Genomic DNA, 27,826 nt, shown 5'->3' with positions numbered 1-27,826 from the left:
CAGGGAGCTGGCCCCATCCGTGGCCCGTGCAGCTGTGCCCGCATGGAGCTGAGGCTGCCGCCCCAGGAAGCCAGTCCCATGGAAGGGCCAGGGCCAGGCTGTGGCCGGAAGCCAGATTCGAACCAGAGAGTCTCCAAGTGACCACAGCCTTCGGGCATCTCCGGACAGCTTCGTCCCACGTTCGGGAACCGCCACTGCTAGGTCACGTGGAACCTGTGCCAGGGTTCGGGTATTTCCGGACAATCCCGAGTGAGGTTCGGGCATCTCCGGATGGCGCTCGGCCGTTTCCGGATGGCCCTGAGTAGCGGCCGTTGGCAATGGGGCCGACTCGCTTCGGAGCAGCTGCCCCTAGCGTCAGGGCGGAAGTGCGGCGGCGTGGTACGTCAGTTCCGGAGAGTGACGGAGCGGCGGGTCAGAGGCGGCAGCAAAATGGCGGCGCCTGAGGAGCGGGAGCTGACGGCGGAGCAGACCGAGAGGCTGCTGCAGTTCCAGGTGCCGGCCCGGGGGCAGCTGGGCCCGGGGCCCCGCAGCAGCCCGAGGGGGGAGCGGTGTGAGGGGGCCGGGCCACGCCAGCCTCGCCTTCCCCGGCGGGGCCTCGAGGGCCGCCGATCCCTCTCCCGCCAGGGGCCCCTTGCGCTCCCGGAGCGGCTCGCTGAGCTCCACCTGAGGCGGTGATCGGGCGCCGGTCACGCGGCTGGGCAGGGCCCTGGGCTAGGGCCCGGGGCGCGGGGGGGCGTTGCCAGGGGCTGCAGCTCGCGGACCGTACGTGCACGGGGCCCCGGAGCTGTGCAGCCCTCGGCACAGGGCGGACACAGCGCCCACGCGGAGCCCTGCAGGGAGCAGGTGCTTTGCTGTGCCCATCGCAGCCCCCAGGTGCTCTGGCCTGCCGGCGCTTCGGGCAGGCACTTAGCTATTTGCTTGTTCTGCAGAGGGCCGTGGACACGCCTGGTGGCTCAAACGTGCTGGGCGCTGATTATTGTTTGTGAACACGGGAAGTGAGTTGTGAATGAGTCAGTGCACCTGCCTGCAGGAAAATCTTCACGGACCGCCCCAGCCTCTTTAATTACATGGTCTCGGAAATTCCTTGCATACTTGTTAGTGCTGAGTGGGAAGCTTTTGGGGGGACTAAGCAGGCAGCTTCTCATTCACTTTGTCAAATAAGTTGCCAACCTCATCATTTTGAGGATCCAGAAGGGACCTTTGTGATAATGTAACCTGACCTGTATAACATAGGCCATAGAACTTCAGCCAGTAATCAGCCACAAATTTTGTTTGAGGATGTTGAGTACAATTATTTAGATATTAGCTGTGGTTTTTCATGTACATCATGAAATTTGCATGGCTAAAAAGCGTATATTGGAGATGTGACCCCATGAGTGCTTTGCGAAGCACACATGGCCCAGATGTAGGTGAACATGATGGAGGAAGTAGTGGTCAGGAAACCATGTTGGCAGACAGGAAAGAGACAGGTTTCAGAGTGGTAGCCATGTTAATCTGTGTCAGCAAAAAGAACGAGTACTTGTGGTACCTTAGAGACTAACAAATTTATTTGAGCATATTCTTTTGTGGGCTAAAACCCCCATCATCAGATGCATGCAGCGGAAAATACAGTAGGAAGATATATATACACACACACAGGGCATAAAAAAATGGGTGTTGCCATACTAACTATAATCAGAGTAATCAGTTAAGGTGGGATATTATCAGCAGGAGAAAAAAAACTTTTGTAGTGATAATCAGGATGGTCCATTTCCAACAGTTGACAAGAAGGTGAGAGTAACAGTAGAGGGGGGAAATAAATTAGTGTGGGGAAATAGGTTTTACTTTTTGTAATGACCCATTCACTCCCAGTCTTAATTCTAGCCTAATTTAATGGTGTCAAGTTTGCAAATTAATTCCAGTTCTGCAGTTTCTCATTGGAGTCTGTTTTTGAAGTTCTTTTGTTGGAGTATTGCGACTTTGAGGTCTGTAATTGAGTGGCTAGGGAGGTTGAAGTGATCTCCGACTGGTTTTTGAATGTTATAATTCTTGATGTCTGATTTGTGTCCATTATTCTTTTGCGTAGAGACTGTCCGGTTTGGCCAATGTACATGGCAGAGGGGCATTGCTGGCACATGATGGCATATATCACATTGGTAGATGTGCAGGTGAACGAGCCTCTGATAGTGTGGCTGATGTGATTAGGTCCTATGATCGTGTCCCCTGAATAGATATGTGGACAGAGTTGGAATGGGCTTTATTGCAAGGATAGGTTCCTTGGTTAGTGTTTTTGTTGTGTGGTTGCTGGTGAGTATTTGCTTCAGGTTGAGGGGCTGTCTGTAAGTGAGGACTGGCCTGTCTCCCAAGATCTGTGAGAGTGATGGCTCATCCGTCAGGATAGGTTGTAGATCCTTGATGATGCGCTGGAGAGATTTTAGTTGGGGGCTGAAGGTGACGCTAGTGGCGTTCTGTTACTTTCTTTGTTGGGCCTGTCCTGTAGTAAGTGACATCTGGGTACTCTTTTGGCTCTGTCAGTCTGTTTCTTCACTTCAGCAGGTGGGTATTGTAGTTGTAAGAATGCTTGATAGAGATCCTGTAGGTGTTTATCTCTGTCTGAGGGGTTGAAGCAAATGCGGTTGTATCTTAGAGCTTGGGTGTAGACAATGTATCATGTGGGGTGATCTGGATGAAAGCTGGAGGCATGTAGGCAAGTATAGCGGTCAATAGGTTTCCGGTATAGGGTGACGTTTATGTGACCATCGCTTATTAGCACTGTAGTGTCCAGGAAGTGGATCTCTTGTGTGGACTGGTCCAGGCTGAGGTTGATGGCGGGATGGAAATTGTTGAAATCATGGTGGAATTCCTCAAGGGCTTCTTTTCCATGGGTCCAGATGATGATGATATCATCAATATAGCACAAGTAGAATAGAGGTGTTAGGGGACGAGAGGTGAAGAAGCGTTGTTCTAAGTCAGCCATAAAAATGTTGGCATACTGTGGGGCCATGCGGGTACTCATAGCAGTCCTGCTGACTTGAATGGTGAGACAGTGACACAGTGGAGGCAGGAGGCTATCTTGGAAAGAATTGAGCCCATCCCTGTGTGGCTTGCAAGGTCCACGTAGACTTTTGTCATTGATCAGTTCTTAAATGTTTATAAAAACCTAAGGAAGTTCTTAATTTAAAAAAAAATTAACCTGGAGTTAAGGTTAAAAGGATTTATTATACATGGACTGTTTGTTACTTTAAAGAAGACTGCAGTCTGCAAACAGCTGTATAATTAAAAGGTAATTAAAGTCTTTAAGGTCAGTGATAAAATGAAACCAGGTGATGGAAGGATAATGTTTCTCAACTTTTGGTTGTTTACATGATTCCCTTATGAAAGGAGGGCAGAGCGAAGGTGGTTTGAGTTAACTGTGCATATGTGTACTTACAAGTATCTTGGATTTCTTTTTTAAATGGGGAACTTTAACTTGGAATTTCCAGGCTCATTAACATGTTTATTGAGAAAATTCATCGTTCTTTTCAAGGGTTTGTTTTTTTCAAGAAGTGATTCTTTCAACTTTAATTTTCAGTTTGTTATAGAAAAATAGCTTCTATTTTAAGTCAAACATACATATGAAGTGCTTTTGTATCCTTGAATTATCCTGTCCAATACTGTGTGAGCAACAAAAGGTTCTTAATTTGGTTTTGGTCAAGAGCTGTCTTTTGGGACATCTGTAGAGTAGGTTTGGGCAATCCAGAGAGAGATGCACTTCTGTTTGTTAGAAGCTAGAACAAAGTGAGGCTGCTTTTGTAGGATTTAATTATTGATCCATGTTCATTATGGCATTTCTGGCCTGATTCTCAGACTTCTGACTGTGTTCTAATGTAATGATGGTTGAGCGTTGGCTTTCCTCTGCAGACACAGAATGGGATAGTTTCTGCTGTGATAAGAAATTTGCTTTCAAAACTGTAGTGTCATTCAAAAAAAAAAAAGACAGTGAACCTACTGTTAATCTAAATTAATTAAAAGTAAAAGTAAAATAGTGGCATGCAGCTGAAAGGAGCCAAACATCTGTTCAGTTTGAGAAGTGGAGAGATATGAAACTTGTTAGCAAAATGCCTCTGATACTCTGGGCATCACAATACATATCAAAACCCTTGATAAACACACTTGAAAAAAAATTCTCTTCTAAAAAAGATTTGGGAAAGGCTTTTGTGTTGCTAGACGTCAGATGCTCTTCGCCCTTGGAAACATAATTCTCTGGAATTTGGCAGTGGGTTGGGAATTAACAGTAGTGCCAGTTATGAGGGTGTGAGGACTTGCATCTTTTATGTGATGTTTCAACATATGAGTCTTCCAGAGAGAGAACAACTTCCTTAAAGTCTAATATACAAACCCCCACAATCTTATGCTTACTAGTACTGACCTCTTGAGCAAATATGCTACTAAAACATTGAATTCCACTTCTCACTGCTTTGATCTGAGGAGCTTTCAGGGATTTTAATCTGCATCTCAAAACTATAGGGAATGGACTGCCTCACAAAGCAGCTCCAACCTTTTTTCTTAGGGTTCTGTATCTTGTATGAGAAGTTGAGACAAATGTTGAACTTTCTAGATGCTTGTTTTTAATGGGGCTTTTGTGGTTCTTGATATTTTAGTTTTTGAAGGTTTCTATTATATAGTGTATTCAGTATTCATAGCCCCCATGTTAGGTTGCATTGTTCTGCTTGGGAGCCTGTTTGCGACTGCTGGTTTGGTGGGATTAGCTTTTTTGTTACCCCTTTATATTTGTCTAAAGGTGTAGTAAGAAGTAAAGTGCATTGAGTAAAAGGACAAGGCCTGTGAATTCAGAGAAAGATACAGTACATAGATACTCTGGTGATGGAAGGCTTCTGACACTCGGGGTGCCACGACTCTGGGCAGGGGGCTCAGGTCTTCTGCCCCACAGGAGCACTGGGGTTCAAGGCTTTAGAGCTAGGGGGAGCGCTGGGGCTCAAGCTACAGGGGGAGTGCTGGGGCTGAAACAGGCGCTCCCCTCATAGCTAAAGCCCCAGCGCCTCCTGCGGGGCTGAAGCCGAGAGCAGAGCTGTGGGGCTGAAGCCCTGAGCCCCAGCACCCCACATGAGGCTGAAACTGGGAGTGGAGCCACAGAGCTGAAGCCCTGAGCCCCCACCTGGAGCCCTGACCACCCCTCCACCTTGCGGCTGCAGTTCCAACCCCCTGTGGCTGAAGCCTTGAGGCAGTGCAGTATTTGCTTTTTGTTTGGGTTTTTTGTCTGCGCTGCTGCCTGATTGATTTACTTCCAGTTCCACAGGTTGTCCGGTTGACCAGTAAGACTGTAACTCTGATGTTCATATCTTTGAGGTTCTACCGTATAACAATAAAGAGGAAAATTATGGTTAAGTGGAATTATTTGAAAATGTCATTTAGGCACTTGAAATTAAAGACTAATAAAGTGTGCTGCTTTTTCTTGCGGGAAAACCTTTACATGATAAATATCTGACAAATTCACATAAGATACTGGAAATTAAAGCTGACTGTGATTGAAGTGTGGTATTTACTTCAGATTTCTAACATGGTCTTGCTGGCTGGTGCTTTAAAAAAGGGGGGGGTCTTGCTGTTAATACAAAGGTCACTAAAAGCTATAGGGAAACTACATTAATATTTTGCCAGCAAGAATGGTCTAAGCATGGTTCTTGACCATTTGAACTGTAGTCATACCAGGCATTAACATTCAGTGGAAAACTATTTTCAGCATCAATGAGATATTTTATAAACATCTCTGAACTATGTTGCCTCTGCTCTGGAACGTGGTAGTAAGAGTGCTGATTAACAAACTGATGCCAGTACCTGAGGTTGCATCTACACAGGCAGTTTTGAAGGAAACCTCCCATCACTGCACCATCACCAGTACATCTCCACTGGTTGTAACAATGGTGGGAGTACTAATGCAAATTGTGGTAAAAATGTGGTAGGCTGGTCTACACTAATGCTCCCATTCGTGGGAGGTTTCCTGAAAATTGCCGTTATGGATAAGGCCTGGAATGTTACCAAGAACACAACTGCCATACCACAGTGATGGTCAGTGAATAGTGTTGTGAATTAGTACTCATCAAAACATACACATAGCTAACCAGCTCTGTAAGCACTCCTGCAAATGTTATAAAGATCAACACTCTTTAAAACAAATGGAACGTAGGTAACAAACTGTGATGTATATTTGCTTTTCATCCAAAAACTGCTACTGTATTTTGCATAACTTAAAAAGGAGAGAATGTTCTGTCAGGGCAGGCAGTCCTGTTAACAGCACCCAGCAGTAATCCTGATCTGTAGAAACAAAGGTGTGAACAAGTTTCTGAATCTTGTAAATATGCAATCGCTAGCAGCATTTCAGGGTTATTAAAAGAGGTGGTGATGAAGAGCTTTACAACACATGCTATTCAAAGGCTTAGATGCTCCATTGTAAAAACTCAAATGCCTGAACAAATAGCAGGCACAGGGATAAAGTGTGTGCTTGTGTCCACTCAGGTCCAGTGCTTTGAAAAGGCATCCAGAATGTACATTCATTGAGGTCTAGGCTACACTACAAAGTTAGGTCAATGTAAGCTACCTTGTGACAACCTAGTTGTGCATGTGTCTACACTTAAATTTGTCTCCTACCTAGGTAAGCACGCTGTTACAGTAATGCAGTAACACCATCTCGCCAAGTGGCATTGGGCCATAGTCAGTGTACTGAGGTCAACACAGTACAAGTGTAGATACCGCATTTCCTATGTTAACCCTAACAGACTTCCTGCAGCTGTCTCACAGTGCCTGAAACCAACCACTCTGGTCAAAATTGTGAATTCCACTGTCCAGGGTCAAAGAGACTGGACACCACCACCCCCCCACCACCACCACCCCGACACCAACCTGTTAAAGCACTGCAGATTTTTTAAATGCATTTTCCTGATTGTCTAATTTGGCGAGCACACCTAGCAGCTCTCCAGTGTTGTGTGCAGCTCTCCAGCTGACCATGCCAGCTACACGCTCCAAATGCATTCTGGCTTGGAATAGACCGAAGGTATTGGCTTTCCTGGGCCTGTGGGGAGAAGAGGACATCTACGAACAGATTGCATGGGGGATGCAGGAGAAGGGATATGAGAGCGAGCAGCAGCAATGCTATATGAAAGCAAAGGAACTGCAACAGGCATATCAGAAGGCCAGAGACGCCAACAGTTGGTCCAGTCTGAGCTGCAGACCTGCAGCTTTTACAAAATGCTGCATGCCTACTTGGCAGAGACCCCACCGCCACTCTGCAGACCACCATGGATACCTCCAAGAAGCCCAAGTCACAGGCCCCTAGTTTGAACAGCGAAGAGGAGGAGGAGGATGGGGGACATATGACTGATGGGTCCGGCTGCACTGCGAGCCAGGACCTGTTTGAGACTCCACTGCAATCCAGTCAGTCCTGGCAGTAGAGCATGGACAAGCCCAGTGCAGGGGGAAGGAACCTCAGGTAGGTGCGTAAATGTATTTCCCATTACAGTGATGTACTGATGGCATCCTCAACTTAACAGGACACAGCTATCGACTTTTCATTAACTTACTCATACTAGAAGTGGTAGCGGAACGACAAAGAGAGGCAGAGGTGTTGTCTGCTTTTCATTCCCCTATACAGTTACGCAGGGGGGCATGCAGAGCAGTTGGATGTCACTTGAATCTTCCTGAGAGATCTCGATGAAACTTTCGTGGAGGTACTCTGCAATCCTCTCCCAAAGGGTTCTGAGGGTGGCAGCCTTACTTCTTCCTTCCCAGTAGGACGCTTTCCCATGCCAGTTGTCAATAACTTCAGCAGGCACCACTGCAGTAAACAGGCTGGCAGCAGATGGGCCCAGGTGTTTGGGGACCAGCAGCAGCTGTGCTCTCTGTGCCTGTCACCCTCAGGAGTGAGATAACAGCTAAAATCACCACTGCATGTGGAAAATGGTTGCAGTATTCAGTTCCATTCTTTATACTAATAGTTTAACATCAGAGGGGTAGCCATGTTAGTCTGTATCCACAAAAACAACGAGGAGTCCGGTGGCACCTTAAAGACTGACAGATTTATTCGGGCATAATCTTTCATGGGTAAAAACCCACTTCTTCAGAGGCATGGATCAATAAATCTGTTAGTCTTTAAGGTGCCACCGGACTCCTCATTGTTTTTGTGATAGTTTAATGTAACTGAGCCATTCCCCCCACATTTTCCACCCAAGGCTAGCTCTGTGAGTGGTGCCATGCACAAGCACTCCAAAGCAGAAGTGTCAATAAGCATATCTTGTTTAAAACTTTTGGGGGGAGCAGGGAAGGGAGTTCTGAATCTTAACTTTTGCTTTCTGTTGTGACTGTACTGATAATGGTATGTTTGTGTTTTATCTGTAGCTGTTGCGGCTGTGAGAGATTGCTCTTCCACACCTGCCAAATGCTGAGCCAGATAAAGAGGAGAAAGAAGAGAACTCAGGATGACATGTTCAGCAAGATCATGTAAGCCAGTGCTGCATCAGACCGGGATCAGAGGGCCTGGAGAGTGAATATTGCAGACTGTATGGAGAAGGACAGAGCAGACAGAAGAAAGGTGCAGAAAAAGGAGAGGAAAATGCACCAGGACAAAATGGAGCGTCTCTGGCAGCACACACAGATGTTGCAGACCCTTGTGGACCTAAAGGTTCAACAGTCATAGGCTTGCTTCCCTTTGCAGTCCATGGAGAACTCCATTACAGCACTTCCCTACATCCCCTTCAACATTCCACATGGAATCAAGGGCCCATATCCCTACTCTGACCACTCCATGCCAGGGGACATTAAAAACAGCTACACTTCCACATGCACTGACCTGTGAAAGCCATGGTTGCTGTATGTGTAGCTAAAATGGATGTGATTGTTCCTTCCTTGTAAAGTTCTGTTTCATAAATTTATTCAGTTTTTAATGTTTTTGCTTTTAAATTGCAGAGTTTTCTTTTCATTGGTTTTGTACTCAATAAAATTCTTTTGGGAAAATAATTACATAAGCTGTGGAGTGGCTAGTGGTACTGAAAGCATCTGCTTACTTGTACAGTGTGACAACTCAGGATCAGTGACAAACACAGTGTAATAATCATAAATGCACAGCAAGTGCCATAAAATTAAGTTACTTTGACAGTATTATATTCATAGATGTACACTAAGCACCACACAATTCCTAACAGGCTTTAAAACCGCATGCCCAGGTAAAGTCCAGTACACCACAACACATTACTGTGATTCACTGTTCAAGTGCTCTTCCAAAGCTTCCCTAAGCTCATCTGATAGCCCTTGTGTCTCGGTGTTCAGAGTCAGCAGACAGCCACTCTACCTCCACCCTGTTGGCAACTTTCCCCCTTCCCTTCACAGATATTATGAAGGACAAGCAGGGAGCTGTAATGGCTGGAATATTCTTTTCACTGAGATTCAATCTTGTGACCAAATAGTATCGGCGTCCCTTCAATCTACCAAAAGTGCATTCAGCTTTCATTCTGCACCTGCTGAGCTGATAGCTGTTGAGGTGACTGGTGTATGACTACATGAGTTGGGAGTAGGCTGGGGCCCCAAGGATCACTATTGTAATTTCAACATTGCAAATGGTAATCTGCTGGTTGGGAAAGAGAGCACCTGGTTGTAGTTTTCTACAAAACTGTGTTCTTAAAGATGCAAGTGTCATGCACCTTCCCTGACCAGCCAACTTTGATATTGATGACTCATCCCTGGTGATCCACCAAGGCTTGCATAAACGTAGAAAAGTAGCCCTTTCTGATGACATACTCTGTGGCAAGGTGATCTGGTGCCAAAATAGGGATCTGTGTGCTGTCTCTTACTCCATTGCAGTTTGAGAACCCCATAGCTGCAAATCCATCCACTGTGTCCTGCACTTTGCCGAGAGTCACAGTCCTGCATAGCCAGAGACAGTTAACGGCCCTGCACACTTGTAGAACAGTGGCTCCAACTGGATTTTCCAGCTTTCAAATGACTTCCCACTGACTGGTAGCAATCCAGCATTGCAAATTACCACAATGCAATCACTACTCATGTCTTTGCTGTCAGTGCAGCTTTCATTCTGGTGTCCCTATGCTGGAGGCCTGGGGTAAGCTCAGCACATGGATCTGGGAATGCGACCTTGTGCATCCAAAAGTTCTGCAGTCACTGCTCATCATCCTAAGCCTGCATTATGATGCAATACCACCAGTCAGTGCTCGTTTCTCAGGCCCAGAAGCGGCACTCCATCATTTGCAGCTGCTTCATGAATTCCACCAAGGATCTTGAATTGGTTCTCGCTTGTCTCACAGCAATCTGCCCTCCAGCAAATCATCCCGTTCCCTACGGCTCTTCTTGCAGCTGTGCTAGTACTGGAAGATTGTGTGTCTTGTGCTTGCAACACTTATGACAGTAGTGCAGAGCTGTTCAGGCTCCATGATTGTGTCAGAGATGGTGAGCGAGGAGGGCTGCACTGGTTCACAGGATTTTTAAACAGGTGAAAATTGTGGGCTATAGATGACATGGAATGGAGACAGTTGTAAGCTTGTAAGTTGACCCCTTTCTCCCAGTCACCCCTGCATGACTAGTTTCTGCCTGACCATGCAGTGCCAAAACTTACCAAAAGACAGTGTGCTGGATGGTGGTGGGTTGCGCGCTGGAATACCTACCCAGGGTATACCGTGCTGTGCATCAACACAGCCACTCCTGGTAAGTACATACAGCACAGAACAGATGTAAGGAGCCAAATATGAAGAGACTCAAGCAATATACTAACTGTGGTGGCTTAATGCCAACGTAACTTGTGGAGGCAAAAGTTCATATTGTAGACATGCCCTTAGGAACGTAGTTTGTTATCTATGTCTTGTTTCAGAAGGATACTTCATAATGGCAGACAATGAAGTGTGGCTGGAGTTAAAAGCATGGAATTTAGTTGAATGACAGCAAATTTTGTAAAAAATCCTTAAAGCTGAGGCTTAATAGCCATGAAACTTGCTGATAAGTAAGGATAAGATTGTCACAAGTCAGAGTCAGTGACTTTCAGAGACCTCCATGACACTTTCCCTTCAGCCCTGGTGCAGCGGGGCTGGAGCTGTCAGCTGGTGAGGCAGCCCCAGATCTTCCAGATGCTTCGGGTGGCAGGGGGACCCCAAAGTCTCCAGCCACAGCAGGGTTCCGAGGCTCTTCCCCGCTATCATTTTTAGTACAAGTCACAGACAGGTCATGGCTTCTGTGACTTTTTGTTTATTCCCACAACTTGTCTGTGACTTTCACTAAAAAAATAACTGTGACAAAATCTTAAACTTACTGATAAGATATTTCAGCAACAAAAGCAGGTGTCATTGAATTGGAGATCTCAGATGAACAAGAATACCAGACTAGAAACACCTGATTTAAGTGACTGAGGGCTTGTCGACAGTTGAAACCCTACTGTGGTGCTGCTGCATTGCTGCAGCTATGCCATTGTAACACTTCAGTGTAGACACTACTATATCGACAGGAGAGTGTCTCCTGTCAGCATAGTTAATTCATCTCCCCAAAAGGCGGTAGCTAGGTCAATGGAATAATTCCTCTGACCTAGCACAGTCTATGCCGGGGGTTAGATTGGCTTAAATATGTTGCTCAGGTGTGTGACTTAGCCCTGGTCTACACTGGGGGGGGGGATCGATCTAAGTTACGCATCTTCAGCTACGTGCACAACGTAGCTGAAGTCGACATACTTAGATCGACTTACCATGGTGTCTTCACTGTGGTGATTCGACTGCTGCTGCTCCCCCATCAACTCTACCTGCACCTCTCGCGGCGGTGGAGTACAGGAGTCGATGGGAGAGCACTCGGGGGTCGATTTATCTAGACTAGACACGGTAAATCGATCCCCGCTGGATCGATCGCTGCCCGCCGATCCAGCAGCTTGTGTAGACATATCCTTAGCTGGGTCGACGTAACTTTGTATTTTTGTATGTACGCTGTCACTGAGTGGCGTCAGGCTAATGAGAAAAGGTCCAGTCTTGTAGCTGTGGCAAAGAGTAGATGGGCATAGTCAGAGTGCTCAGGAGCAACAGAATCCTGATTTAGTCCAAGTGCTAAATCTCAAGCACTGCTCTTGTTTACAAGGTGAATTAACAGTTGAGGGAGAATCCAAAATGTTTGTGGGGAGAAAAATCTGAGGTTCCTAAAACAGATGAACCATTCAGCTTCAGCATGGCAACTGAAGTCCCTTGATCCTCAAAACATTCTCACCTGAACAGCCAAATGTTTTCGAGAGGACCTGGCTATCTGTTCTAAAAGAGCCAAGTAACTTGGGGAGGTAGCAAGCAAAGTTAAACAGGAGTGAAAGGTGCACAGATATAGAAAATGGATGGCTGTAACTGGAGACTGCCCAAAGGAATTTATATCAGATTTACCACTCCACCTTCACAGCCAGAGCATGCTGTGTTTTGCAGTAAAGCAAACCCATCTTGTGGGGCAGGTTGGATCTTGCCAAGTTTCTGTAAGGCTCAAAATTAAAATAGGAAACCGAATTTAACCCAAAATATTCTCAAATACTGAATGAGAACTGACTTAGTGAGAGCTTGTCTCGCTATTTTACAGAACTGGGAGTCCAAGTGGCAGACATGATACTTGTTGCATTTAGCTAATTAACAGACCCTCTGTATCTCAGAAGGCTTCATCTATGATGAGTAATGTGCAGTTTAGGTATTAGGAGCTATAGCACCAAGCAGCCATATCCTCTATGCTATAGGGCACCTTCAAATTTCAGACACCTGACAGCCCCTTATTAGATATCCCAGCACCCCCAATACCTCAGCATCTTGGGGTAGGAATGAAGAGCCTGGGCTTTTCACCAGGGTGTTTTCCCTGGACCTCCCTGACAGTGTAGGCTTCCCCTATTGATGTATTTTGCTTTCCACAACCAACTCTCTGTACAGTTTTTCATGAGTGATGTACCCGAGTATTCGGATTCTAATATCTAAACTATTAAGTTTATTCACCTAAATTTGGGTTATTGCTGATTATGCACTGTATGTATCTCACGACTTTTAAAACAAACTTTGTATTTGTGGATAGTCTGAATACTATACCCAGATGTACAGACACTTTTTTCTTAATTTGTGTACTATATAATTTTGTAACATTAGCTTTAATAAAAATTTTTAATCTATCTCTGGCCATCGGGTTTAATCCCAAAGCTAGATGTCCACTAAATCTGTCAAGTCACTGTGATAGCAAAGAAACTGAAACAGTCTGTGCAGACAGTGAGTCAGTCCAGAACATGAGCTACTTAATCTTAATAAAGCTTGGCCTTACAAGAGATCTTGCTGAGGGAGTTGGTACAAGAAATGAGGCAGAACGGGAAACAATGGACTCTGGTTTAAAAGGGTCAATGCACATTGGAAGGCGCAACAACTAAAATGAATCGTGTCTTCCCTTGCCACTCACCTCCCTGTAAAATAATTACTACTACAAATATAAGCTCTCCCAGGGGCTTCCAGTTTACCAAATGGAACAGGATTTTCCTACTGGTTTGTTTTTTAATGGAGCGGAAGCCAATGGGGCTTTCTTTTATTTACTTTTAGGATTGTGCGCTCACATCACTTAATGTCATCTCCCATAATACGCCTAACTTTCATGGACTGCTTCAAGCAGTTGCTTCTACAGGGCTAAAAGCAGCATGGTTTTCCATAAATCTGTATATGTGCTCAGATACCATGGTGATGGACACACACAAAATAAAACCCTACTATGTATTTTCGAGGAGGTTTTTAGTGGGTGGTGTGGGGAGAAATTTATTTCTCCAGCATGGTGACAGGAATGTTCACTCTAACCAAAGATTTTTGTCCTCATCCAAAAGTTATATCAGCTTGCTATCTTATAATACCAGATGCCCACGTCCATGTGACTTCTTGTGCAGAAGTTTTGATTAGCAAGGACTTAAATTGTGCTTACCTGCTGTTGAATGAGTACTGAGAACCCCAGTGGCTGTGAGGTCTGTAGGTGGTGGTTGGGTGTTTTTGAGTTTCAGATCACATTGTAATATGTTCAGAGTGCTGTGTCTGTGTAAACTGGATGACACTGTACACTACAGCATATAGTGCAAAGCTGAACAATGCTACATCTTCAGTAATATCACTCATTTCACCTGAATCGCTTTACAGTTGCAATGAACTGTGGCTGAAGTAACAGGCTAGAAGGCTTGCCAATGGCTTCCCTCACTCCCTGGGGGGGCAGGGGTGACCTTTGTGTGTATTGATTTTTAGGAGTAGCCTCTGTGACGAAGTGGGAATGTTCATAATGTTTTCTCTGAAGACTGTGTGGGTGCCTCAGTTTCCTCTATGCAGTTTTTAAGTATCTGGGTGGTGGGAGAAGGGGTGTGATTGTTGCGGAGCCCTAGAGGGCAGATGTGATGCTGTCTGCACAGAGAATGGCTGACACTCTGTCTCCTGGCAACTGATGGCCTGGGCCTCTCCTCTGCAAAGGTGCCAGCTGAAGGTGTTGGAGAACAAAGAGATCAGGTGACCTCCTGGCCTGGGACAGGGACAAAGTGGGAGGAGGGGCTGGAGAGTTTCAGTTTTGGGCTGGCTGGGGAATCTGGAGGGAACCCCAAGGCTGGGGTCTAAGATCCCTACCCCCCAAGAAGGACCTGACTGAGTGGTCCTGTTTTCTGTACCTACAAGCTCTGGTTTGGACTGTGTTCCTGTCGTCTAATAAACCTTCTGTTCTACTGCCTGGCTGAGAGTCACGGTGAATCGCAGGGAGCCGGGGGTGCAGGGCCTTGTGTCCTCAAACTCCGTGACAGCCTCCCATTCCTTCTGGAGTGGAGGGGAAGGCTCCCAGGCAGTACGGCTGATTGGATTGCTCAGTCTGGCTAGAAGCTGGTAATGGGTGAGATACTTACCTAACTTGCAGAAGTGCTGGGGATTGCTTATTATTGGGAGAATGTAAAGTCCTGTCTGAGAGCTCAGCATTTCACAGAAGAAATAAGAATACCTACAAAAGTTGCATGATTTTCATGCGCAACTGCCGGAAGCAATCAGTGCTGAATTGGGAGGGGAAGCTTTTTAAACCAAAGGTTCTGGCTATTACGTTTGTATTATGGTTACACGCCTCTGTTCAAATACAGCAATGAACTATAGAAATATTACACTTCCTTAGCACTCATCCTTTGGTTCCTTCCTTCACCAGGACTTGACTGGCATAGAGTCTATGGACCAGTGTCGCCATACCCTGGAGCAACACAACTGGAACATAGAGGTACCAGTTAGAATTATAGTTGGGGCACTTTCCTTTCCAGCAACTTAGATGAAGAGTCTAAACGACTGGGGGGGGGTCTCAAAGTAGAATTTCCATTCTTAAAGGATCCTTGTAGAGCCATGAGTAATTATAATCAAGGTCGTATTATAAAAACATCATGCTTACACTTCAAAAGTAATCTCCAAGCTCCTAATCAGCACCCCCAGCAAGCTTTATTCCGTTGCTTATTGTTAAGAATCTTAGGTGGTCTCATGTAATTGTGGTTGTTCACAATTTCCATTCATATTGAGTTGCACATTGAACTGAGATTGTACTCTCCACTCTCTAAGCTGCAGTTCTTTATCTCATATTCCTTTTTTCTTGATCTCCAAGTGTAAATTGGACAACACGTACCTAGTGGATGCATTCAGACCTCGCTAATGTTGGGAAACATGATGGAAGCTGTCACCGACCCCCAGGGTCTGGTCTATGCCCTAGCCTGTACCCAGTCCCTTGGAAGTGACCACTTTAGTATGCCAGCCCCCAAGAACCCATGTGGTTCCACAGGGGCAGGCCCATGGACTCCAAAACTGGACCTTCAGGCATCAGCGATCTTTGTCTGTCTTCATGGCTCCCTGCAGCGAATCCAGCCCAGCCAGACTCCTGTGGGAGGCTTGTACTGTACCCCTTCAGGGTGAAATACTCTCAGTGATATTTGCAACTACCCTTTTCCACACACAGTCACCTGGCATACAGAATCTGAAAGTCCTTGAGCTAAAGAGAGGCAGAGGTTAAGACAGAGTTCAACCTGGCCAGTGCCAGGCCAGGGCTCCCTTCAGCAATGCTGCTATCAAAGCTCTTTCTTCCTGTCTCTGTCCTTTTGTCCTTTGTCCCAGCCAGGTGAGCATCACTCAAAGACCAGCTCTTAACCCAGCCCCATGACACGTTTCCCCTCTGTTCTCCACCTGGGGCCTTTGCTCTGCTCTTCTGCAGAGGGGTTGGGGGTCTCTTTCCTCCTGGCTGCTGGTTGCTAGGAGTGAACATGCTGGTGATTGGGGTTTCCGTTGTCTTTCCACATGCTCTGTTGCTCTGGGTTGGTTTCAGCCAGTCCTTTAACACTCAGGCAGGTATGTGAGGCACTCACCTCATGTCCCCTGCTCTCCCCCAAGAGCTTTTTAACCCTTCATGCTCCTTGCATAGCAGCGCAAAGCACAGAGGGACACTGAGGCCCACAGTGGAATCAGAAAAATATTACCAAAATCCCCACTTCACAATAGCTATGAACTGAATTCAGCCCAATCACACTTGTTGTAAAGCTTATTATTATTGTTACCACTTCAATCCATTTAGAATGAAGCAGCCAAAATTGGGGGGGTTTGCCATATTGAACCTCTGTACTGACCTCTTCTGTGGCTCTGCTCCCATTTACCTCTACTCCTCTCGCACACTTTACATGCACCCCTCTAAACCACTCTAAGTCTTAGCGTCTTCAACCATGCAGTCCCCTACACCTCTACAAGCCTTCCAGTCAACATGCATGCAGTTCTGTCACACCTTTCAAAACATTCTTAACACCCGCTTAGATCATGACACACAAGAATAACCACGCTTGGTCAGACCAATGGTCCATCTAGCCCAGTATCCTGTCTCTGACAGTGGCTGTTGCCAGATGCTTCAGAGGAGATGAACAGAACAGGGCAATTATCATGTGATTCACCCCTGTCATCCCGTCCCAGCTTCTGGCAGTCAGAGGCTTAGGGATTCCCAGAGCATGAGGTTGCATCCCTGATCATCTTTGATGGACGTGTCCTCCATGAACTTACCTAGTTCTTTTAGGAACCCAGTTATACTTCTGACCTTCACAACATCTCCAGAAAACGAGGTCCGCAGGCTAAGTGTGCGTTGTGTAAAGACGTACTTCCTTATTTTTGGTTTAAGCCGTCTGCCTGTTCATTTCTTTGGGTGACCCCTGGTTCTTGTGTTATGGGAAGAGGTAAATAACACTTCCCTAGTCACTTTCTCCACACCAGTCATGATTTTATAGACCTCTATCATATTCTCCTTTAGTCATCTCTTTTCTAAGATGAACAGGCCCAGTCTGTTTAATCTCTCCTCACATGGAATCTGTTCCATCCCCTTAATCGTTTTTGGTGCCCTTTTTCCAAATCCAGTGTGTCTTTTTTTTTTTTTTTTAGAAGGAATGACTAGAATTGCATTCAGTATTCAACTGCAGGTGTACCATGGATTTATATAATGGCATTATGATATTTTCTCTCAATCTATCCCTTTCCTAATGGCGCCTAACATTCCATTGAGGACCTCCTGCCATGTGCCTGCATTTTTTCCTGTATTACCGCTTTGAGCCCCTAGACTGGGAGGCAGGACTAGGAACAGATGGATTGTTTGGCTCTGCTCTCCAGCTGTACAGCACCGTGTAAGCTCAGTGTTGTACAACTGTGAGACCCCTTGGAAACACCTAGTCTGGAAGCTGGCAGCAGTTACTTTATTTTGATGTGTTACGTTGCACATGTCCGGTGCTCTAGGCACTGGGACAACTAACACCTACCACAGACTTCAGAATTGAACCAGGGCATTTTCTCTAACCTGCCTGTATCCATTGCAACTTTTGATGGGCCCCTTTTGTTGCTCCTCCTATGACAGGCAGCTGTACAGGACCGGTTGAATGAGCAAGAGGGCGTCCCAAGTGTCTTCAATCCACCTCCATCCCGGCCGTTGCAGGTCAATACAGCCGACCACAGGATCTACAGCTATGTTGTTTCAAGGCCGCAACCAAGGGCAAGTTATTTACTAGTTTGGGTTTGTCTCGTTGTGTGGAATAGGTGATATCTCTGAAGAAGGAAAGAAATACATCAACAGGGAAAGGAACTCTGTTTCCTTAGCAGATCTGCTTTCTTGTTTCTAAATATTTTCTCCCGAAAGCTACAAACAGTGCAGCTCCCTGGGCAGAACTATTCTTACCCTCTCCATTACTACTTCGGATGTTTTCCTTTCTGGTATTTATCATAGTACACAGCAAACTCCTTCCTGCCCATACAGCTTGGAGCGAGGGCAGAGCAGAATTCCAACTCAGTTGTCCCAATTCAACTAGAATGAAAGTCTGTTCCTGCTGTCTTGCCGTAGGATGATCTATTTGTATGACAGCCTGCTGAACTGATGGTCTGCTTTGTGTGTGCTAGTATAAGATGTCAATTAACCTGACTGCAGATGGTTCATATGTAGCACTTGTATAACACTTCAGTCTTCACAGAACCTCTGTAAGATGAGTAAATGCTGTTATCCCTATTTCACAGGTAGGGAAAGTGAGATGGAAGATTAAAGCCCAATTTTTGAAAGTGGTCACTGGCTTTGGGTGCCTAAAATGTCTCAGGTTGGGCTCTCAAAGTGAGGCACCTGTTGGTGACTACTCAGAAGATTTGGCTTGCCTGAGGGCATCCAGCAAGTCACTAGCTTACAGGCCTGAGATCAGAGCACTAGACCACACTGTCTGTTTCACATATATTGCAGCATGTTTGATGCTGGATAGAGGGTTAGCTGCACTACTGTGTCTCAAGGGGCAGGGATAAAAACCTAACAGTTCGTTTGTAATTTCAGGGCCTGTTGGGATGGGGTTACTACTTGATAATGCTTCCATTCCGATTTACCTATTACACATTACTTGATATATTTAGGTAAGTACTTTTTTGTGCTGGTTTGTCTAACTCCAAGTATGGCTGTGCTGCTTTTGGTGTTAAGTCTAATAAGACATCCGGGTTTGTATTAATCAGATACTCACACATCAAAGTTCTCTGCAGCGATGCCTGGTTTCTGTGGCTTGGAGACCTAGATCATAGAAGTTAGTAACAAATGAATGTTGTATAATAGAAAGTCGATTTCAGAGAAGTATTATCTCCAAGAACTCATGGGGATGGGTGAGGTCAAAGAGGACTAGAGAAGGGGAACAAAGAGGACCCAGGGAATTATAGACCAGTCAGCCTAACTTCAGTACCTGGAAAGATACTGGAACAAATTCTGAAACAATCATTTTGCGAGCACCTAGAGGATAACAGGGTTATAAGGAATAGCCAGCATGCCAAACCAACCTGATTTCTTCCTTTGGCAGGGTTACTGGCTTAGTGGATGTGGGGCGGGGACATTAAAATCAAGATATATCATATCTACTAAGGCTTTTGACACAGTCCCACGTGACATTCTCATAAGCAAACTTGGGAAGTGTCTCTAGATTAAATTAGTATAAGGTGGGTGCACAACTGGTTGAAAGACGGTACTCAGAGTAGTAAACAAGGGTTCACTATCAAACTAGGAGCAATTACCTAGTTGGATCCCACAGGGGTCAGTCCTGGATCCAATACTATTCAGGATTTTCATTAATGTCTTGGATAATGGAGTGAGAGAGTAGGCTTATCAAATGTGCAGATGACAATATGCTGGGAGGGGTTTCAAGCACTTAGGAGGACAGGATTAGAGTTGAAAATGACCTTGACAAATTGGAGAATTGGTCTGAATTCAGCTAGATGAAATTCAGGAAAGATAAGTGCAAAGTACTTTACTTAGGAAGGAAAAATCAAATGCACAGCTACAAAATGAGGAATAATGCCTAGATGGTGGTGTTGCTGAAAGAACCTGGGGTTATAGTGGATCACAAGTTGAATATGAGTCAACTGTGAAAAAAGTTGTTGTTCTGGGGTGTATTCACAGAAATGTCATATGGAAAACAAAGGAGATAACTGTCCTGCTCTACTCAGCACTGGTGAGGCCTCAGCTGGAGTGCTGTACCCAGTTCTGGGTGCCACACTTTAGGAGAAATGTGGACAAACTGGAACAAGTCTAGAGGAGAGCAACAGAAATGATAAAAGGTTTAGAAAACCTGACCTATGTGGAAAGGTTTAAAAAAATGGCCTGTTTAGACTTGAGAAAAGAAGACCAAATATGTGAAAGGCTGTTCTAAATAGGACAATGATCAGTTGCTCTCCATGTCCACTGAAGGTAGGACCACAAGTATTGGGCTTAATCTGCAGCAAGGAAGATTTAGGTTAGAAATTAGGAAAATCTTTTTAACTCTAAGGGTAGTTAAGCTTTGGAATAGGCGATGGAGATTTTAAGAACAGATTGAAAAAACTTTGTCAGGGATGGTCCAGACTTACTTGGTCCAGCCTGCTGTGCTGAGGCAGGACTTGATGACCTCTTGAGGTCGCTTCCAGCCCTGCGATTTTATTCTATTCCTAGCAGTGTCTTATGAATCTGTAAAGGAAACTAATGTATTCAATCTTAACTCAAAATCAGGCTGACACTTGCAGTTCCTAAATATTAAGCAATGGAGAGCAAAGAGGGAATGGGCACACTTATATCTATTGAGGCTCTGCCCAAAGGTTCCCCTTGGGAACAGGCATGTAGGGTGTAACAGTCCCAGCCTCAGAGCTTACAGTCTAAAGAGCCAGGACACAGACAACAGGCTGTAATTATTTGCTCCCTGGTGTAATCTCCTCTTCCAGCAGTTGCCTAAAATAAACAGTTATGCGTTAAACCCTCTGTGCAACAGAACTGCAGTTCTGGAAGAGACTTGTCCTGATCAACTTCCTATGAATTGCCAGCCAATATAAGACCAGTGAGCCTTTAAATCTGATATCTTGTCTCTGGCTGTGGGTTTATGCCTGATGTTTCAGAGGATGTTGAACCTTCCCCACACACAATACACCTGGCCTTTATGCAGCGCTGTTCGTGGAGGGAGTGTAGGTGAGGAAATCCATCATAGCCTCTGGCAATCAGCTGATGCCTTGGAGCACAGAACTTTACCTGGCTTAGGTTTTTCTGTAGGGTGTTCATATTGTGGTCTCAAGATGGAGTAGTCAGTGTGTTAGCAGATAGCTGTAAATGTTGACCAGAAAAAGTTCTTCAGAAAGTCAGTAAGCTGAATTTCCAGTGTCCTTTGCTTTTCTTCTAGGTTTGCTGTGCGTTTTATACGCCCTGACCCTCGCAGTAGGGTCACGGATCCAGTGGGTGACATTGTTTCGTTTATTCATATGTTTGAGGAAAAATATGGGCGGATACACCCTGTCTTCTACCAGGGAACATACAGCCAGGTCAGTATGACATGTTGGTGCAAAGGTTCGTGGGACTATCTTGCTGGTATTGCCTGGCACACTGGCCCTAAAGAGGAATGACAAAAGCCATTCTGCATTTTAAAAGTCCAGTACTAATGTTTAGACTCAGTAACGAGGTAATGGAGATCGCGATTATGAGCATATTAGGAACCTGAGTCCATCCCACTGTAGGCATTTGCCATGGTGGGGTCTCTGCCAGGCTCAGGGACGTGCCAGACAATTGAAGCTGGGAAGGCAAAGCTGATCTGGCAGTTCCTCAGCTGTGTCTGTGGTTCAGAAGCCCACACCTCTTCTTTTGTTCTGCTAGTATTGGTTTTATAAGCTGACATAGTGGCCCAAAGTCTGTTCTGATGTACACCCCATTGGAAGTGACTGGCACTGCACCAAGGTGCAAGTCTGAGCAGAATTTAGCCCAGTAACTTCAGAAACCTGGGGAAATGGCCCCTGTGAGTCCAGGAGGTAAAAGGAGAGAACAGATCCCTCTTTTGTTGGATTTGGGTAATGATTCTTCCCAGAAGAAGAGGGGCTCCCTAACATGTGTCTGTCTCCTGCCACCCCTGCCCCCTTTCAGTCCCAGCCCCAATGCGCGCACACTCCTCTGTTGTGGAGTCCATCCCAGCAGGTAGCTGAGTGCCAGAGAGCACTGCTGTCATAGGTCTTCTCCCCCACTTGGAGCTTTTGGGTTCCAAGATGGGGACCTGCATGGACTCCTCTAAACTAAAATCCTAGTTTAGATCTGGTTCTTGCTGCCACCAGTCAGTTTTTAAGTGTCTGACACACTCCCTGTTCCCCCAAAACTTTCCCTGGGGAACACAGATTCAAACCTGAATCTCAACACAAAGGGAAACAAACCATTTCCCTCCTCCCCTCTCCTAGTGCTTAGGAGAGATACCGGATTCAAACTCCTTGAATCTCACCAGAGAGAGAGAAACAGCCAGTTCCCCTCCTCCCCTTCCCTCTCTCCAGCCTGCTCCGGAGAGATACACACCGAGTCAAATCCTTGACTCAACACAAAGAGGGACTCACCTCCCCCTCCCCTTCCCTTGAAAATGCAAACAAGAGAAGAATCAATCAAGTCCTAAAAAGAAAATAATTTATTAAAAGAACAAAAAGAAAGTACACTATCTCTGTAATAGCAGGATGGAACAATACACAGAGTCTAACCTATAAACCTGGAGAGAATTCCCCCTCCCCCTTTCTTTCTCAGTAAAAGCAAAGTAACAGCAATAGAAATAAAGAGATTCCTTCAGCAAAACACACAATTGCAAATGTAGAAAGCAACTCAAAAGACTAATCCGCCTTTTTAACTAATACTCACTATACTGGATAGTAGGAAATACTCCAGGAGAACTTGGAGACATGTCTGGCCTCTCTTAGATCCAAAGAGAGCACACACAGCAAACAAGGAACACAGACAAAGCCTTCCCTCCACAGAGATTTGAAATTATCCTGTCCCTTGATTGGTCCTCTGGTCAGGTGTTCCTCAGGTTACTGAGCTTGTTAACCCTTTACAGGTAAAAGAGACTTTAACCCTGATCTGTTTATTTATGACAACTGCTGAGCCTGTATCCCTGAGCACTACTCCAGGGCTGAGGTCATTCCCTCCAGCAGTCCCTGCCCCCAGGAACAAGGGGCCATACTTAGAACCCAGACCTAGCCCAACAGCCCCATGGCAATCAATCAGCAACTCAGTGCCAATTCAGCAGAGTCCATTGAACACTTGCACTGCTGGGCTTGTGGAGTGAAGTGTTTCAGCTGAGAAGTGGGGGGTTACAGAGATCAGCTTAATAAAGTGTTTCAGTGGATGTGGTCGGAAGGTTGGATCCTACATCATCCACAATGGAAAATGGAGCCAATAACTGCACATGATTCTGGGCCATGAGAGTCCTCCTGGAGGCTGAGCCAGAGAAATCCTCCTGGGTCACTAGGTGTGCAGTGCTTTGCTTGGCATTCTCCCAAGGCCCTGCCTGCCAAGGAACAGTGAGGAAAGCACAGTCAAGGGTTCCTTTCTCCTGCGTGCAGAGAATTCACTGGGCACATTGGTGTGGAGGGAGGTCTGACATGTTCTTCAATTAATACCACATTAGATTGAAAAACTGCTTCCTCGGGCCTATCCCACTCTAATACCAAAGGGGCAGCAGTCCCAGTGCTTCAGGCCCCTCCCACTCCAGCTTTTCTGTGCTCTCTCCCCAGGCGCTGAATGACGCTAAGCGGGAGCTGCGCTTCCTGTTGGTTTATCTTCACGGTGACGACCACCAAGATTCAGACGAATTCTGTCGGTAGGTTGGAGAGAGTTTTCTTACATAACTGGCCATGTGTTTGGGACCCAGCTCTATGTCTGCCATCTCTTCTCTTCCTCCAGCAACACACTGTGCGCACCGGAGGTGATCACCCTCATCAACACTAGGATGCTTTTCTGGGCATGCTCCACAAACAAACCAGAGGGATACAGAGGTGAGCGTCTCCCCCTGCTGAACTCCTCCTGATTCTTGTTAAATCTGGAATCAATGGATTGTTATGGCAGATAATTTGCGTCTGTTCTGCATGCTTGATAATTTCCCTGTGCAGGTAAGTGATAGGGCCCAGAGACCAGCCTGTGATACCTTACTACACTGAGTGGAATGGGGCCACTCTATACCATGTTCTGCATAACAGAGGACATACCATATCTGAGACTAATATTGCAGCCCAAGGAGCCCTCTGCTCTTAATACTGGCTCTTTCACAGTCATGTCTCCCCAGAGCTAGCTGCTGTCCCTTTGCAGTCGGCATGCTGGCTTCCTGCAGTGGCCTTGTCATAGGGGCGTTAGGCTGAGTAGGGAAGCAGGTGTCTAATGAGAGTGGTTTGTGTTGTGCGTGGGGACAAAATGGGCACAGGTGATTCCTTGGGTTTTTCCCGCCCCCTCAGATCTTAGGGGCCTTCTTAGGACTGGATGTGGCCCACACTAGGCTTTGCAGCATGCCACTAAATCCTTTGCGAGCAAGTGAGTGCCTGGTGGGGGTTGTGCTGAACAATGCGTGTCGTCTTCACAAGACTGAAGGAGTGGCTTGTGTGGTAGTTTAGATCCTTCGTGGCCCACAGAGTAAGTAGCTGGGTCCAGGAATTGAACCCAGGACTGCCAGGCTACTGAGCCCTTGAAGGTGTCACTGTCTCCGGACGAACACCCCTGACAGATGTCTTGGTTGTCTTAGCTTTGCTGATTCACAGGTCACTTCTAAAAAGGAAACGGACTAGTGGGTTGGCAGCCAGGGAGTCTGAAGCTGTGTCTCTATGCCCAGCAAAGGGACTGGCAGGACAGCGGGAGCTGCCCACCTCTAGAGGCCTGGGGAGGGGGGCAATTCTAGTCTTATGACCCCTTGGCCTCTCTGTTGGGACTACCAGTGGTGACGGTGGTTTCTGTGCCCATCTCCCAGTGTCCCAGGCTCTGCGTGAGAACACATACCCATTCCTCGCCATGATTATGTTGAAAGATCGCAGAATGACGGTGGTGGGACGGCTAGAAGGCCTCATCCAGCCTGATGACCTCATTAACCAGCTGACATTCATCATGGATGCCAACCAGACGTACTTGGTGTCTGAGCGCCTGGAAAGGTACTAGGCTGGGAACTGGAAGCCCCAGTAATACTTACCTTGTGGAGTTGGGAATTCCCAGTGGAGTCGGTCAGATCTAATTCAGGGGGGCTCAGTGTGGGCTGCACTCGGGTCTGCAATGCATTCAGTGGCCAGTGGAAGTGCTGGGGCATCCCTGATGTGAACATTCAGACTACACTGCATTCTGGGAATTGAGGTCTCCATGGACAACATTCCTGCTCAAAGATGAGTAACCACAATCTGCTCCATTTTTCTGGACGTTGGGGGCAGCCTGGAGCTGCTGGCAAAGTCTGGATGTAGCTTGACTGTGGCTAAGAGCGTAACTGGGACCCAGGCATTTCAGCCAGAGTCATGCTGATATCTTCAGCCAGTCTTGTAGGGAGTTGCCCGCTTTGGAGCGCCAGCCCCCGGTGGCTGTGCTGCCTTTGTGATGTCCTGCTGCTGCCTCATTGACACATGCCCCCTCCAGGTGGTGATGTGGGCTCCATTCAGACTAAGAGCCGATAGGCCCTTAATCCTTCCTCCTCCCCGGTCAGAGTGCGCCTTGCTGATGGTCAGACCTGTGGGTTTCTAAAGTGAGTCAGGAACAGGCTAAAGAAACAAGGGAGTCACTGTCTGCAGCAGAGGGCTGCGGAGCAGAGCTTTTGGGTGCAGTGTGCATGGCACCTGCCCACACTACAGCCCTTGTTTGTGCATTTATCCTGAGCCTGACATCGAGGCCATCTATGCCAGGGACTAGTCACCATAGAGAGCCCCGCCTTCTTCAGGAGTGGGAAACCTTCTGCATCATTTCAGAGTAGCAGCAGTGTTAGTCTGTATCCGCAAAAAGAACAGGAGTGCTTGTGGCACCTTAGAGACTAATGCTCAAATACATTTGTTAGTCTCTAAGGTGCCACAAGTACTCCTGTTCCTTCTGCATCCTCTGTGGGCGCCTCATTTGAGAAGGTGTTAGTGCTGTGAAGGCTATTGTCCTCCTCTTGCCCTGCTCTGCCTGTTTCTAGATGTGTTGATATTAACCACCCCTCATTCCCTGATGTTTGCAGGGAGGAGAGAAACCAAACGCAGGTCCTGAGGCAGCAGCAGGATGAGGCATACCTGGCTTCCCTGCGGGCGGATCAGGAAAAGGAACGCAAGAAAAAGGAGGAACGGGAGAGGAAGAGGAGAAGGGAAGAGGAGGTACAGCAGCAGAAGCTAGCGGAGGAGAGACGGCGCCAGGTGAGACAGAAGTGTTCCTGGGAAGCACAGCAGCAACACTGGCTCCAAGCTCTCTTGCTGCTGTTTCCTGCCTTCCTGGTTGGCCTGCCCACTTGTTTCCAATCAGGTGCTGAATTCATATAATCCTGCATCTGCCTCGTATGTCCTTTTCTGGGGTTTCCTGGGGCGCGTTCTCTCCCGTGCAGGACACGCTATGTCTTGGCATTGAGGCCAGCTCCATGCCAGCCTGGTGCTCTGACCACCTTCGTTGCTTTTCAGACTCTGCAGGAGGAGAAGGTGCGCAAATCGGAATGCCTTCCACCGGAGCCACACCCTGATGACCCAGAGAGTGTGAAGATCATTTTCAAGCTGCCCAACGATTCCAGAGTGGAGAGGCGATTCCATTTCTCACAGTCATTAACGGTGAGGGGAGTCAGGAGTGGAAGGCGATGGATGTCTAGAGCAGCAGTAGAATCCCAAATTCTTAAGCTGGCTGGACAGGCTGGGGGTGGCCACGCCCAGTGCTGTCACCCTTGCTACAGCCTCAGTAGCAAGAGATGATGTGCTTGCATGAGGGGGAGCGTAACCACATTTGTCACTACTGGGCAGGGAAGCAAGAGAAGAGGGAAAGACCAGCTGTAAAGCTGAAATACCGCTTGTCCCCTCCTAAACGTGGGCTTCCTGCTGCTTCTCAGTCCATGGGTCTGCGAGGGCCTTCCCAGAGAGCAGCCTCTGGCATGCTTCAAGCAGGCTGTCCCTAGTGGGCAGTCTGGTTCTTCGTCCTCGGGCAGGGTTCAGCTTGTCTTCAGTATTTGACAAACTGAACGCTCTGACTGCTGAGAGTAGCAGCCTGGCCCCCACAGCAGCTGGGCATTTTAGTGCCTCTGCCAGGGCTGCAGGAATTACTGCATGCTGCTTTTCCATTGGCAAATGCCTCTGCGCTTCCCTTCCAGGTGATCCATGACTTCCTGTTCTCCTTGAAAGAGAGCCCAGAGAAGTTCCAGATTGAGGCCAACTTCCCTCGCCGTGTCCTGCCCTGCCTCCCTACAGAGGAGTGGCCCAACCCCCCCACGCTGCAGGAGGCTGGACTCAGCCACACGGAAGTTCTCTTTGTTCAGGACCTCACGGACGATTGACACTTTTCCAAAACACAATGGAAGGAGAAATTCAGATGATTATAATACAATATTTTTTTTAAAGACTGCTGCGTACAAATGAGGGATCAGAGACCACGTCACCCACGCCAGCCATGCCGTGTGTCTGCGCTGGCGCGAGAAAGCTCACCTACTCCCACGCACAGTCATCCCCTTACACTTGAGGGCAGAGAGGGAGGGGGGCCACCATTGCCCTCCCCAGGGAAGGGCAGAAAAGGCAGCTCTTGGTCAATATTGCTTTTATGGAAAATACTAGACCCCCAAGGCCTGCTGTCGTGTGAAGATTTGATAACTTTGCTGCTCCTGGTGGCCAAAGGACATTGCACCTGTGCAGCGGGTTGGGGGCCTGCCTGTGCTGGGGAGGGGAGGGATGGACAGAATTTCTTCAGCTTCCCCCTGTGTATAAAAACCTTCCTTTTACTAGTTCTCTTGCTTTGTAATGACCAAAGGAGACTGGAGTTGACAATGGTATTAATTTTTTGATAAAGAGCTGGTTGAAGTTCTTAACGGATCTTGCCCAGGGTTCTTAGCCTGCGTAGTGTAATAAACTCTGCCTCTAGTGTGCCTGTG

General features: G+C 46.9%; 1 protein-coding gene across 1 annotated transcript; it reads left to right on the top strand.

Moving 5' to 3' along the window:
• Window positions 1–255: 255 nt before the first annotated feature.
• FAF2 (Fas associated factor family member 2) lies at window positions 256–27,826 on the top strand. The gene is made up of 11 exons (XM_039486670.1): window positions 256–492; window positions 15,151–15,219; window positions 17,860–17,994; window positions 18,811–18,887; window positions 21,158–21,296; window positions 23,511–23,596; window positions 23,680–23,771; window positions 24,731–24,908; window positions 25,952–26,123; window positions 26,382–26,525; window positions 27,056–27,826. Exons 1-11 carry the CDS (start codon window positions 271–273, stop codon window positions 27,236–27,238), a joined length of 1,497 nt encoding a protein of 498 aa, XP_039342604.1. The 5' UTR covers window positions 256–270; the 3' UTR covers window positions 27,239–27,826.

This window comes from Mauremys reevesii, linkage group 8 (genome assembly GCF_016161935.1).
Source record: "Mauremys reevesii isolate NIE-2019 linkage group 8, ASM1616193v1, whole genome shotgun sequence".
Classification (NCBI taxonomy): domain Eukaryota; kingdom Metazoa; phylum Chordata; order Testudines; family Geoemydidae; genus Mauremys; species Mauremys reevesii.
The sequence above is the reverse complement of the archived record's forward strand: the minus strand, read 5'-3'. Positions and strand labels throughout refer to the sequence as shown.